General features: G+C 41.1%; 1 protein-coding gene across 3 annotated transcripts in view; it reads left to right on the top strand.

Moving 5' to 3' along the window:
- The window catches only part of sema5a (sema domain, seven thrombospondin repeats (type 1 and type 1-like), transmembrane domain (TM) and short cytoplasmic domain, (semaphorin) 5A), a 116,924-nt gene that overhangs the window by 50,872 nt on the left and 50,581 nt on the right, over positions 1 to 15,471 (top strand). For all 3 annotated transcript variants that reach the window (XR_005637996.1, XM_039790515.1, XM_039790516.1), the window contains exons 5-9: positions 2,321 to 2,383; positions 5,410 to 5,508; positions 10,182 to 10,395; positions 11,705 to 11,990; positions 13,786 to 13,921. Coding sequence is in view for 2 of the 3 variants with exons in the window: in XM_039790515.1 (XP_039646449.1) it covers positions 2,321 to 2,383; positions 5,410 to 5,508; positions 10,182 to 10,395; positions 11,705 to 11,990; positions 13,786 to 13,921 (798 nt within the window). In the remaining variant the exon portion in view is untranslated. The remainder of the gene's footprint in view (positions 1 to 2,320; positions 2,384 to 5,409; positions 5,509 to 10,181; positions 10,396 to 11,704; positions 11,991 to 13,785; positions 13,922 to 15,471) is intronic.

Genomic DNA, 15,471 nt, shown 5'->3' with positions numbered 1-15,471 from the left:
CAAAAGCACAGAAAGCAGTCTTTGTAACACAGCTTCTTCTGATAAAGCCAAGAATTATCATTTAACAACAGTGCATTCCAGACATATTTCGGTTTAGGACACATACATTTTAGGAGCACAGTGGCTGAACAAAAGCATGTTAATGAGCTTTTAATGTTTCTTAATAACGCTGGCACTTGCCTTTGCATGGCGGATTCTGTTCTTTACTCTGGGCCATTTGAGGCAGGGCAGTCAGAAAGGGTGGCTTTAGTGGTCAATGATGCCAGCATATCCCCCTCTTGAAGGCTTACGGACATCACCCTTTTTAGCGGTCATAAAGTTGATGTTAAAGATGTAATGAGGAATATATACTACGCTGAAAATCTGCTTTGAACTATTTCAGATGATGATAAATTACTTTATCACCCCGTAATGATAAAAGCAACCAATTTGCTCCCATTAATGTGATCTCAAGTTGTGATTTTGCATTGTATTATGATTGATTTTTACCCTGAACATGAGTGGGTAAGGTTTCGGGCCATTAACAGGTTTTCTCCCCCACTCCCCTGCGATTAGTGAAAGCACTTTTCAGCGCCTACATTCAATTCAGCTGGGACACGCTGTGGTGCTGTGTGTGCAGGCTGTGCTGCTTGTGCTGATGTGTGTGGTTTGTGTCTGTGGTGGCTACACGGACCCAGAATAGCCAGCTTTGGGCTGGAATGTGAACTGACACACATACACACACACACACACACACACACACACACACACAGAGCAAGAGAGAAGCCAGCTCACATTAATACTCCATATCTCATCCTCCCTGAATAGGACCCCATACCCTGAGCTCTCTTTTCTCTCTAAGCTCCCTCCTGTTACTGCCTATGTGTGCATGTATGTGGGAGTGTGCACCTACGGGTGTTTCTACGCCTCCCAAAGGCCAGTGAGGCGGAAAGCAAAGGCCTTGTCATAAAACACACAGAGGAAACTCCCAGAGCCTTCTCAAATAGGAAATAAAAGAAGTTGTCTGAGAAGTGCTGAGGGGGTCTCAGCTTTCGTTTCCCCTCAAAATCATCCTGATACCAAGGTGAAATCTAATATTCTCTTTCAGTTAGCGATATTTACCATATTCCCACAAAGAGTGAACTTTTGCGCCTCTGGCCACTAGCCAGGTTATGAATGTGTATTATTGCGCGAGCCAATTTTTCTGTTAAATATTCGCTCAATAGTGTTTTAAGCCCCCAACGTCTCCTTCCAGGCAGCTCTGCGACCGTTGACTTCAAGGCACCTAACCCTAATCTTAACCTTAACCCTAACTATAACCATAACCATAACCATTGCCTAATCCTAGTGCTTTAAGCCCCCAACGTCTCCTTCCAGGCAGCGCTGCCTGGAAGGAGACGTTGGGGGCTTAAAACACAGATAAACTAAATATTTCTCTAACTGCCTGGTGACAGTGACGGCTAATTCTGCCTGTAACGAGCGTGAGTGTCTTAGTGGCCCAGTGCTGTCCTGAGGCCAACACTCATTTCATGAATAGAGAACTTTTATCAATGAGAAAGCCCCCCCAGAGGTCAGACTGAAATTAAATGGTAGAAATTGGAGCACGCTGGTGTCTTCACCCTCAGAGGAGACGAGTCAAGGTTTTATCTCCTTATTCCTCTCCCTCATGTAGTGTAAATGTAAAAAGCGTCTCTCTGTTTCTTCCTCACATGTAAATCACGTTGACATCCTACTCTAGGGACTTGCGTGTCACGTCTTAAAGATACCTCCTTTTTCCTCACACATAAATCAAATCGGGCATTCAGCTCTGCACAAACATGTCACTCGTTTCTTGAGGTCTCTGCTTGGAATGCACATTAATTGGATTTGAATTGGATTCTGCTTCTGTATTTAACATGGCTTATAAACTTGTGTATAATGTGTGTATGTGTGAGTGTCTATATGTGGTATTGAGAGTACAGTGAAGATGTAATGTCAGATTAATTTACTGTTCACTTCTGTTTTAATCCATTCCTCCCACTCAAGTCAAAGAATAGTCAGCACACAGAAATGAGTGCTTCAGCCAGCGTATCTAACTCATCGCAGTATGGTTTTCGATTATATTTGTGACTGTGTGTTCATGTCTTCTCTGGCATTTTTATTGTCCCTGCTATCTCAGACAAAGTCACCAGACATCAAATTGACTTCAAAAAGGTCGAAATTTAGCCACGGTTGAGAGCCAGACATTGTTTTGATTTGGTTCCCTGAGAGGTTTTCAAAGTGGTTCATGGTGACATGGCGCCAAATGTTTCTGATGGTTGCTTCTTTTTGAGCCTCATAATTCTTTACTCTCTTTCCACAGGAGGCTGAGTGGCACTGCGATGAGTTCACCAAGGGAGCCTGCTTCAGCCGTGGAAAGTCTGAGGTAAATTTAAGTGATGCCTGAGCATTTCAAATGTCACACTATTATATTGCTTTGTCAGACACTTGTTGAGAAAAACAAGTTTCTGTGTTGATTTAGCAGAAAATATCTTGTCCTCAGTAAAAGGTGCACTTCATGAAATAGGCTCATGGTTGCTATTTTGAAGCTAACTGAACCTATTGGTTTTAATCAAGACATTTAAAGGTGTATTCCAGCAATTTAGTATCCCTTTAAGTTTTTGGATGTGTGAGGGCCAAAAAGCCTAGATCCTACACTTCCCATAATGCAACTCAATAACAACTCTTTGTTTTGTTGACTCCCTCTATGTCTGGTAAATGCTAACATATTTCAAACTCTGCAACCTATTTGTAATGCAAGAGTCAGACATGCTTGCAGCTCTATGAGGCTGCACAGCAGTGCCTTGAGCTAAATGCTAACATCAGCATGCTAACATGCTCACAATGACAATGCTCACAAGCTGATATTTAGGTATAATTTTTACCATGTTCACCATCTTTGTTTAGCGTGTAGCAAGCTAATATTTGCTACTTAGCGCTAAACACAAAGTACAGCAAGGATGATGGGAATGTTATAGGTTTTGAAGGTATTTGGTCATAAACCAAAGTATTGGACAAATTAATATCTTCAAAGGAGGCAGGAGATTGACCAACCCAGCCAACGACATTGCCATTCCTCTAGCCATGCCGCTCCAAGCCAAACCCAACATGTTGTAACCCTGATGACATCACAAGGGTTGTTTTCTCAGATTGGATGAAGCTCCCTCCAGAGCCCGGGAAGACGACTAATAAATTGATATTGATGTGTAAAAGTTCCCTTTTAACAACAGTATAAACTACTAATTTGAAAAGAAACATCCACCACTGCTAAACTCTTTTCTAAATTGCAAAGCTGCAGGCTTCAAAACAGCATGGAACATATTGAAGCTGTAAAGCAACATGGAGCTCTTCAGCCAGTGTTAACATTTCGACTCAGTGGGAATCCCTGCTTTGTACGAGTAATTGTCCTCAAAATAGATATAAATCAACTTGTAAAGTCAAAAACTTTCCCAACAACAGTCACACTCTTATTTATAGGCCTTGCATAAAGGGAGTTCCTATGTTTTTTTGTAGGTTCTTTTTGTGCAGAAGTGTATGTTTTTGTATGCGGTTAGAAGGCATACCCCTGTCTACAAAACAGCTGGTTTAGAGCTGAACTTGACTTGTAGGTGAACTACCCAGCCCTGATCCCTGTGTGTGTGTGCACCGCTGTGTATTTATCCTCCTGTGAAAGGTGGTTAGGAACCCATAATAGGCATGCACGGGCTGGCCAGCACGAGATAGCTGTTGTGAATTACAGACCAAAGCTACCTCAGTCCTTGAGAGTCACTGTTGATTCCCAGAGTCAAATTATTTTGCTCAATGTTCCCTTCTGAGGATCAGCTCCTGTGATGTACACTAAGAATAGCATTAAAAGACTTCATTCTCCGGCAGTTGACAGGGCTTTCGATGGTTTATTACCTAGCTCAGCGCGTAGCAATGTACCATCGCTTAAGCTATTACACAGATACCGTGCCTGTGCTTTGAGTGAATTTACAAGTGATTGTATTTTTTTCTTCTTAATGCACGCGTCCGCTTTTCTCTTGTGTATTTGATTTATTCCAACCGGGAGAAGAAAGGAGAGTTGAATTGACTTGACAGGACTTGATTGCTGCCTCTGCTTTGTTTTATAATGCGAGCGCCAAGCATAACAGCCTCTGTATTACAGTACAGACGTGGAACATTTGTCAGGAAGTTTTTGTAAACAAGTCAAGACGGTTAGGCTGGGCAAATATTAAATAAGTTGTTATTTACTGTAGAAACAAACAGCAGAGAAGAATTGAATTATGAAGATGCTACACAACCCACTCCTGCATCCATGCACGTGCATATACACAAGCATACGGTTCACAATGAGCTGCACAATCAGCAAAGATATATAGGCATACATAACAAGTTTTACTACAAACACACTGTTTTGAACAGGCACACATATGAACACATACACACATACTTTGGCTGTGCTTAGCACCAGGAACAAGTTGTTTTATGAGTCAACCTTCATGTTGATGGGGGGAAATAAAAGCCCTTACTCCCTCCATCTCTCCTACGGTGCCCTTCACTCTTAAATCAGACCCTTGAGAGGGTGGGGGTGGGCTTTGGGGGGTGTTGCCCTGGGCACCTTAAGTGTCTAAGACACTAGCAGATTTACAAGGTTTTAAATTTCTACGAGGGTCCCAATCCTGCCATGGCCCCTTTCAGATGGAGGGGACCCTATGAGTTTATTACCTTGTCCTAGGACAAAAGCAAATGCCACTCTCTGTCAAGAATACTGACTGCTGTTGTTTTGTTGATGGACATCCCCAGTAAACCTGCATGAAAGCCCTACGGCGATGTCGAGAGTTCATGACGTTCAGCTGCAATCAATCATTCAATCAATCATTCACCACGTCTGTCCCGCTTATTTGTCGCACGCTTTTAACCAAGTGCTGAGTGGTTTGCAAGAAACCCAAGCAAAAACCTCAGGAGGAGCGAGCCAAGAAACGAGTGGTGAACCTGTACTTCACTATAATTGAGAGAGAAAGGGGTTTGAATTGATTAATGTAGAGCAGCCTAAAAAGAAACATGCTTTAATGAAGCATATGAGGGGCTACACTTTCATTTCCCTTTTTGACCAGTCAACAAAGCCAAGGCAATTTCCTAAACCAATCCTGAGTGGTCCTCTCCCACGCCTGTTGCATTTATCTGTTCTCCACCTCAGTCAGATCCTTCTACAGATCTGGTCCCTAAATTAAGATGTGACAGGGTTAAGCCGTGTGGGCATTAGCCTTGATTCGACTCTGTCAAGCTTGGCCACGTCTTAGAGTAGCCCTCCTGCAGTTTCAGGTGTTTGTCTCATTTATTGGTTTAAAGTGTAATTTTGTCTCTCTGCCTAATGCTGCTGTTGTCAATGTAAAGATAATGGCGCTGCTGTTTGCTGGTGTGTTTCCACAGGAGGAGTGCCAGAACTACATCAGGGTGCTGTTGGTGAATGGGAACAGGTTGTTCACCTGTGGAACCAATGCCTTCACCCCCATCTGCACCAACCGAACGGTACGAACATCACAGTTTCTGCTACTTTTGTTTAACCAGGTTCACATTAAGGCCATTTATTCGTAACCATATTAAGGCTTCTGATTCTATTTAAATGACCATGTAAACTCCCTTGTCTGATCCAAGTAAAGTCAGCAAGTCATTTTGCATATGAATGTTGGGGACTGCCACAAACCAGAGGTGAAGGTTGAGCTAGCACTACCGCTAGCAAGCTAATCTGCTAGCATGTTAAATGCTGGCCTAGCAAGCTATTATTACAATGCACTCTTCTATGAACCACACTGACTGTTGGTTTAACTGTTTTTAATTTTTTATGTCAAAATTCATTTGGAATTTGTCATTTTTTGTCTGTGTACCACATTGTGCTATTTCTTCTTTATTAACCAAAGGTTTTCCAACCCAACACTGAACAGGGTTGGTTAATTAAACATCAAAGTAAGACTGTCATTTTTTCATTACACATTCTTCTAATTAAAATGGAAAAGGCTGATCCATGAGCAATAAAATGCAGCCTTTCTCTGTTCAGTACACACACAGGTTTTGCCCATACAGCCTTACTTGGTGTGGTACAACCGGTAACTAATCTTAGCTAATGTCAGCTAGAAAGACATTCATGTAGAACAGATGTCATTTTACTGACTTGAATACTCTTCTCTATTTGTGCTACTGTACAATACAAAACACTACAAAATTCACCATGATAATCAATCACTTGTGGCCACAACGGTTGCTGTTTTGCAAAATCGTGTTGCTTTAAAGAATTTAAGGGAAAATTCTGAGATAGAATTGTAGAAAGGTTTTAAAAACTAAATAGAAGTGACAAAGAAACAGCTAATGGTAGGTAAAACCAAGTCCATTCTGACACATTCAACTGTCTTTGTCAGTGAAGTAGCCTCACTAGTAACTCACTTTTTGCACTTTGCAGTCCCTCAGGAGTCTCCCATCCATGTTGCAGTGCAGAATGGAAGTTGACAGCAGCCATAGTTGCTCAGTTCTTTTTCCTTTTCTGTAATATGTGTCGCATTTGTTTGTCAGTGCTTACTGAAAATCTCTAAAGGAACACCTATTACCCCAGGAGCACATCTTCATAAGTCATTATCCTTCAATAACTTTGCAAATATGAATTGAAGTGTTGTTGCTCAAACTAACAATGTCAACAGGAAAGGCCAAGGTTGATTAACACATTTAATCAAGATGTGATGGAGTTGTGATCCTAATATCACAGGATTTACTGTATGAGCTTGTGTGGCTGTTCTCGCCTCCTCTGTTGTGCAGTCAGGGATGTAGACCAATTATGAGATGAATCCTATTAAGCTCGGTTATTTAAGAAGTTGTGTTTCCTCAAACTTGTTAAACGGCGTAATCAAAATATTGCCTTAAGCTCATTACTCCCGATAAGTATTGCCGACGCAAGTAAATATGTCTTTGTCTCATCTGTGCTGCTTTGCCCTTCTTCATGATGGTAATTAGCTTTTATTCTTTGAATCAAATAATGTCTTTTCTTCTTATGTAGGCTATTTGACTTAGTGCGGACGGTGCACCCCTTTCTCTGTCATGATTCTGCAAATTCCTTCTCTTAATCCCATGTTTTAATGTGATGTTTAGTCAGACTTTTCAGTTTAAATGTCAGCAGGCTTTTGGAACAGTGAGGTCAACACAAGATTTGTTTTGTGTCTGTAACCACTAGTTTGCTACCCCTCATTTTTATTTCAACAGCGTACAGTGCTAATAACCATGTTTCTTGATAACTGAAGTGTCTTTTTCGTCCAATATTGTTACTGACAAATGCCCACTAAAGTTAAGTATAGACCAACATTTAAAATGTCAGCCTATTGTGCTTACCTTCAACCATATCAAATACCTGTGTCTCCTTCTGTGGGATTTCAGTGGAGGAGGCGGCAGGTGTTTACTATTATGATGACATTTGTTTTGGTCCAAAAGCACTGCACACAAAGGTCACAGGCTCATAATGACGCTGTGAAAATACATATAGTTGAAATGTCATGACATTATTAAAGCAATATTTCATCAGGCGCTGTCATATTTACCCACTGAACATCCGTTAATGTGAAACACTGGTCGGGCACACAGCAACAGCAATGGAATCACGCTCAGACAGATTTACTATCAGCGGTGATGGATGAACAGAGAAGGAGCAGAATATTCTATTAGTTTAATAAGTGCTCAGAGGTTATAGATTAAACAGCGGTTAATTTCTCTGACTTTTACCCATGCTGCCACTGATGATGACGCTGATGATGGGGATAATGACAATAGCAGCAAGACTATGTCTTTAACTAAAAACATAAAAAGAGCACATTTTTGCTTATAGTAGAAAGAAAGAAGCATAAGTCAAATATTACTGTATCTTATCATGTCATCTGTCTTTCCATTATACTTCAGAATAAGGACTATACTAAAATGAAGGTTCTGGGTACCACTTAAAAAAACTGCACTCTTCACAGATTATTTTACTGAAAAATGGTACCAATGGTTCCACAGGTAACTAAATCTACCAGCTCACTGTTACGGCCACAGCAAACAAACACAACTTAGGCTAAATGTGACCGTCAACATATAACACCAAACCCGAGGAATAATTTAAGTAAATCAAAGCTTAACTACGGTTAATTAAACCAAAACTATGGGAGTCTGGAGGTCAGGCCAAAAAGAAGGGAAGAAGCTTGAGCCAACCCATCAAGGGCCACCAGACCCAGAACTTTCCCCCCTAAACTAAAAAGTAGTAACTAACTAACAGAAACAAAGCCGCGAAAACTAGACTACCAGACCTCCATCCTCAAAGCAATGGAACACAAAAGAAAGACAAAAGTAGGTAACAAAAGGAACAATGGCGATCCAAGCTGCTTCAGTCACTGACTAGGCATTCCTGTCTCCCAGCCTCTTATATCCAGGGGTGGGGCCACCCCTAATCAGAGATCAGGAATCAGAGATCAGGAACACCTGGAGTCTAGTCTACTGGCCATTTTTACACTTTGGTTTTTGTATAGAATTTGCTAACTATTGCTGAGCATTTCACAGAAGAAGTTGATGACATTAATGATGTTTTAACTTAAAGGTCCAATATGTAATATATTTACTGTAATAACCAATTAACGACCTCAATGCACCAGCTCGCACATCCGATCAATTCCGTTCTGTGTTTTTTTAAAAACAAATTTTAACTCACTTCTCAACGTGCAATGGATGCACTGCAGTCTATCCATTTATCACTCGTTTTTCTAAATGACCCAATTGACCTAAAAACAGCCATTCCGGCCCACAGAATGAGTCCCATCAATAGCAGGCTTTCATCTCAGGCCAGCAGAACTCAGACAGGGCTGCTCTGTTTTGTTGTGGTTTGGGTGGAGCAGAGGTGGCAGGAGTTAACAGAACCCTTGATCCAAATCGACCGGCTCCAGAAAATTGGCTGAAGAAGTGGCTCGTTTCCCCCCAACACAAGCGCTGAATGGAGTCTGGCCTCTTGAGTGGAAGAGTTGTCCACAGATTATTCAGTCAAAATGTGTGAGGAGAGATTGAGCTGTGAAGTTTTCCAATGTGCTGTGTAACTGTAGGTCCTCTGCAACCACGGAGGAGTCAAAAATGTGAAACCCTGATTGATAGAAAAGTAATTGCAAATAGAATAATTTTAATTATTATTTTTGGATTCGAGAACATGAGATTAGTGCAATCTTTTTACTTTGCCTTAGGAATTTAGATGGACTTGGATGGAAGCACAAACCATGATCATGATCTTGATTTTGCACCATAAAATATAATTACATCTTGGATTTAAAAAATGCATTACTCCTTTTTTGGTATTCCAGGCTGAGTCACTGAGCTATGGCCTGTGTGTGTTTTTTTATTAAATAGGAACCAGCCCAGTGTGTCAGGAGTAAACCAGGGTCATGCTATAAAGTATTTTTTTTTAAAGTGGGGAGTTGGATTTTGGCCTCCTATTCAAAGGCAGAATACAAGAGAAGACTGCATCTCACATCAAGCCTCTCTTAAACTCAGAGAGGCTTCTCAAAGATGTGGTGCAATAATGTTTTAACCAGACAAGCAGCTGGTTGTCCCGTTGAATCATTAACCAAACCAAGAAAACACTGCAACCAAGAGTAACTTGATTTAAGAAGCCTGTTTTAGTAGTTGTATTGCTCTCTTGACAGGCGGCTTGTTGACATTGGACTTTAGGCAGCTGCTCTATTTGTGTGTTTTATGCTGCTAATGATTCTAAATGCGTTCTCTGATTCTGTTTGCTGCTCCTGAAGGTTTTGCTCATATATATATATCGTAGTGTGTGTTTCGCAGCAGATGTAAACCAAACAAAACATAATGAGATGGGGTATTGTTTTTAGTCTGTCCGCATTATTTGCATATCGGCAGGAACAAACAAAACATTACCAGACCTCTCTGGTTTGCATTTTAATGTTGCCCTTTGATACTCTGTCCTATATTGTTTCTTTTAATTTATTTATTAGAAAAATGCATTGTATTGTTTTTGTTTTTGTTTCTTAACTCAAGGGATACTCCTGTTACAAACAATCAAAATCACTTTCTCTTGGTAGGATCTAGGCAACATCTGCGTCCCGTCAATGCCTATTCTTCCTCTTTCCAGTATAAACCTTTTTTTACTTTCGCGGCCTAATTCATCCTCTTCTTTTTCTGTGTTGCAGCTGACAAATTTGACAGAGATCCACGATCAGATCAGCGGGATGGCTCGGTGTCCCTACAACCCCCTCCACAACTCCACTGCCCTGATCACCTCCAGCGGGGAGCTTTACGCTGCCACGGCCATGGACTTCTCTGGGCGAGACCCCGCCATCTACCGCAGCCTGGGTGGCCTGCCACCGCTGCGCACTGCCCAGTACAACTCCAAGTGGCTGAACGGTAGGGGAGTGACAAAGTTTAGAGTCCAGATAGTGTTTATTGTAAATGTGTGTAAAAGAAAAAAAAGAAGAAGAAAAAAAAAAAAAGTTACATAAAGATGGCAAATTTTAAATAGAAAGAAACACAATAAAGGAGAAAATTATCCTTTTGCTTTCCCCTGTCACAGCTATTAAACATCAGCACTGCAGCTTTTGAAGATTCAGTGTTTTGCTCAAGGATACTTAAGCATGGCAGATGCTTGACTTAAATTACATGGGAGTAGGAATCTGTCTCTGTTGAACGAAGGGTTATATTCCGCCTCAAATCACCACTGTGAGAGCTAAGGAGTGTAGCGAATGCTGGAAAACAGGATCCTCTCTTTATAATTGTTCTTTTGCATTTTATCAGTAAAAACAATTGGGTTACTAAGCAACTACAACATCTTTATATTTATCTCACCCTTTCTTTGAGGAGCATGAAATTGTGAAATCATCAGAAATCACTGTCTTTTTTCCTGACACCTCAGAGACGCACTTCAAGCACAACGCTCCTCAGTGCACATTTGGAGAACTTCAGACAGCTTAAGGTGTCCAGCCTACAGAGGAGCGGGTCAATCAGTATCTTGTCAGCAAGTGACTTTTATCTGATTCCCATTTAAGCTAAATTGAAACAATAAATTAAAAGCCACCAATACATTGCTTTGCAGCAACCTTCTGGGATAAGGTTTAATAACTAATTTTGTGGCGGATTGATTTTTGTCCCTCTGTCTCCCCCTGCACTGCCCTCCAAAGGTGCAGAGGAGAAGAGGGGTGAAATGAGGAGGGTGGGGGACACTTTCATTTAAAGGTGAATTAAATCACTGTCAGTGAGAAATAAGTGTGCAGTTTAGATCCAATAATGTCATACATAAAGATGAACGCCTTAGCTGTGACAGTGTCGTGGAGGTCGCGTGTTTCAGATAGGGTGAGAGCTATTACGCTACACCTGTTGTGGTCATTTCTCATTCTAACCTTTAGGTTAGGGGAGTGAAAAATGAGTTTTCTTATTACAACACAATGCTATTAATAACATGGCCTGTAGTTATTAATCCTAATCACCTGCTGTTGTGTGGGCCTCACGCTCACACACACTGCGAGTCAATCAGTCATAGCACATACCCATTCGCTCTCCCACTCTCTCTTACTCCCACAGCTATATTGGGGTTTTTTTTCGGGTTTTTTTCTTCCTCTCTCTGCACTTCATCTTTCTCTTAGCGCTCTGCATTTTTTTCTTTCTGTGTCTTCTTAGTCACACTTATTTCCCTGGTCTCTTGCCACCTCTCCTTCAACAGAGCCAAACTTTGTCTCCTCCTACGATATCGGCAACTTCACCTACTTCTTCTTCCGGGAAAACGCAGTGGAGCATGACTGTGGCCGGACGGTATTTTCCCGCGCAGGGCGTGTATGTAAGAACGACATCGGCGGTCGCTTCCTCCTGGAGGACACGTGGACCACCTTCATGAAGGCCAGGCTGAACTGCTCTCGACCGGGGGAAATCCCCTTCAACTACAACGAGCTGCAGGGAACGTTTTACCTGCCTGAGCTGGAGCTGCTCTACGGTATTTTCACTACCAACGTGTAAGTAGCATGAGATTTTACAAATGTACAATAAACACAAATTCATTACACTCTTCATACTGTACTGAACCAATGTATGAAAATAGCATTTAAATCCACAATTGGCCATTAGCTAAACCCAGGCCCCCTTAGTTATTGTTGCTACACCTCGCACAACATATTAAGTTAACAATAATAATGGTGACAAACATTCTTAGTAATTAATTTCAGACAGAGATAGACATAAGTAGCTTCTCATATTTAGCTAGTGACCGTCTATTCTACTGGCTGAAATGATACCTGAACCCAGCTGATTTTATCAGCTCTACTGTAGTTAGCTAGCAAATGAAGTTAACTTTTTCCAGCTCATGTTTTTGAAACAAGAACCCTTTGAAATTTGCATCTACAAAATGTGTGTTGATGAATTTCTTTTCTTTTCCACCCTGAGTGATTTTCACAAATTGTTCTCTATTCCCTGAAATAAAGATGCAAAATAAAGCATAATAAGGATATTATGTTTTATTTTGCATCTTTATTTGCATACACTTTCTTTAAACGAAATCAAACATTTGTAAATAATCAGATTAAGTCAATTATCAAGTCGTTACAAGTTTAGATCTTTTAATGTTATTTTCCACAATCATTCCAGTTCCTCTGGTATATTTGTCAGTCTGTATACTTTGCATTGTTAAGGATGAACCAAAGATCCAGCTCACAGCACGCTGATATCAGATGAAAATGCCAATTTATATCATCAGATTTTTCTTTCATTCTTTGTTGTTTTAAATGCACCCACAGAAGAGCTTCATGTATAATTCACAGTGTGTTCGGCATCACATTGTCAGTTGTGTAAACAAACAAACTTTGATTGCATTAACTTGGCATGTGGCCTTTTTGTAGCATGCACACTGCGCATATAAAATTGATTGATATATGACAGCAATGTTTACTGTACATGGCCATGTGCATCTTAAATTGAATTTCCAGTAGAAACACTTAAACCAGCTAAAAACAGTATCGCTCCTGCTAGCATCCTCTGACATTTAAATCCCTTAGAAGAAGCATATCATCACTATTAAAGTGTACACTGTATCATGCACATGGGGGATGTAAGAGATGGGATGCATCCATGGATGAAAACTATTATTTTCTATTTTCACAAACACCGTTTCCTCCATCTTTTTTTTTTTTATACTTTCTCATATTCACAAACACACACGCACAGACCATTATTAAAAGCTGAGTAATCTATTCTTTATGGTCAATGCCTTTACATTGCTGAAAAAGAAGTCTTTTGAAGGGTATTAGAAACATTTCCCCCTGCAGGCACAGAGTTTAATGAACAGCCACATTGGATTATAATTCACATCGCCCAAGTCTCTCAGTTTAAGTTGAGAGTTAATACTCTCATTCTTTACACTCTCATCTGAGGGAGGAGACCCGTACTTGTTGAAACTGACAGCTTAAAAAGTCAAAGCAGTATTTCAGCCCCGAAATCTGTACAGTTAATCAGACCAGCCGAACAGCTTAATTGTGTCTTGTTGCTGGATTTATATTCCAATAATGACGATCACTTACGTTGGTGTCTGCGCATGACTGTCCAGTGTTTGATTTGTGTTGTTGGCTGAGAGCAATACAAACACACAGAGGTCAGCTTTACAACAAAATCTGAGCAGTTTTCTACTAGTGTTATGGTGTGCTTTTCTAAATTCCTTTCATTCAATACTTTCCTCTGTTTCTCCCTCTATCATCCCTTTCGTCCTCTCACCCTCTTTGTTGGGTCTCTCTTCCCTTTATTTCTGTTCCTGACATGCAGAAACAGCATTGCTGCGTCTGCGGTGTGTGCCTTCAATCTCAGTGCCATATCACAGGTTTTCAACGGGCCCTTCAAGTACCAGGAGAACTCACGGTCAGCATGGCTGCCCTACCCCAACCCTAACCCAGACTTTCAGGTAACAAAACTACTGTACACAGCCCTGGCTTTAAATAAACAGCAGAGGAACACCACAAACACTTAAACAAGACAAATATTGTACAACCATGCTAGTGGCTCTATGAGGTAGTGCAGTGCTTTGAGCTAAACATGCTAACATGCTGAAAATGACAACATGCTCGTGTTTACAAGGTATAACGTTTACCAATTAGCACTAAACACAGAGTACAGCTGAGACTGATGGGAATATCTGAATATCTGTACCAAATTTTGTGGCAATCCATCACATACAGTAGATGTCATTGTATGTTTTACATTTCATATCTCAGTTTCCGCTAGAGGAAAAGTCAGGGGATCTCTAAAGGCAGAAGGATTCATCCTCTGGGGATCATCAATGTCTGTACTAAGAGATATTTGACCAAAGTTTTGGACCGACCAACAGCCCAAAATTGGCGTCACTACAGTTGTGCCGCTAGCATGGCTAAAAACATGTTTACAAAGGCAGTTTATGAAATGTGAGCTAATTCTTAATGATCATTTGTTCATGCTTGAGGTCATTTAGTCCCAACACACTGCCAACGAAGCCAAACAATAGTATGTGTGTCTGGGTGCCTGCCTAAGGAAATGTGTTCACCCTGATGAGCCTGCCTCAGAGTCCCAGCTAGCGCTTCAATGTCATTAATTTCCTCCCTCTATCAATCATCCCTCTCTCTACTCATGAACGGACACATTACGACCGCTTGTTATAAAATCCAGTGATTTTTAAAATGGCACAATCACTCCTTTAAGATGTTTCATGGCCTCGTTCTGTGAACTGTAGTCCCTTTCTAATAAACTGTCCTTATTTTGCACAAGTGACACTTTATGTTTATACTCTGTCCTAAATCTGGGAGGGGCAAACCAAGCAGTGATGGGACACCTTATTCCGATTTTCGGCGCTGCTTGATACTGATGACACAGAGGGAATGTTTTATTAGCTGAAGTTGGCTCTCAGTTGTTGCGGGCTTAGCAGATAGTAAGGGAGCTAATCCACCTCTCTAGGAGTGGTTGAATTCCCTCTGAGGTCTGGCTGCCAGTGGGTGACACACACCTCACTTCCACACGTTTCCCATCACTGAGCCGGCGAACATGTTTCCGTCAAGCCAGCAGCTGCGTGTGCATTCAAGATGGCTGCTATCGAGAAGTCACACACACATTATCTATAATGACATGCTAATGCAGAAAATAGTGAATGAAATGTTCATGCAGAAAAGGTGCTAGCTCTGACAGTTTACTAAGCACATACACATGGATCTGTAACTTAGAAAGCGTCTCACTGCCGTCATGCGTTCATATATCTACATGTCGGAAATTCACTTACCTTCAAGAAAACCAATTTTCTCTATCTGGCCAGTGCTGACCACCGATTTATTCTGCTCAGCATACTGTTGGTACACCACATAGAGGTTTCAATATACCATAAGCTTTTATGAGGCTGTGTTCCTCAAGGATAAAGCAGGATCAGTTCTTCCTCTCCATCTGCATCTCTCCACTTAAGCTAAGGCACAATAGCTGCTCCTCACCGCTGGC

This window comes from Perca fluviatilis, chromosome 22 (assembly GCF_010015445.1).
Source record: "Perca fluviatilis chromosome 22, GENO_Pfluv_1.0, whole genome shotgun sequence".
In the NCBI taxonomy this organism is placed as follows: Eukaryota; Metazoa; Chordata; class Actinopteri; order Perciformes; family Percidae; genus Perca; species Perca fluviatilis.
The sequence above is the reverse complement of the archived record's forward strand: the minus strand, read 5'-3'. Positions and strand labels throughout refer to the sequence as shown.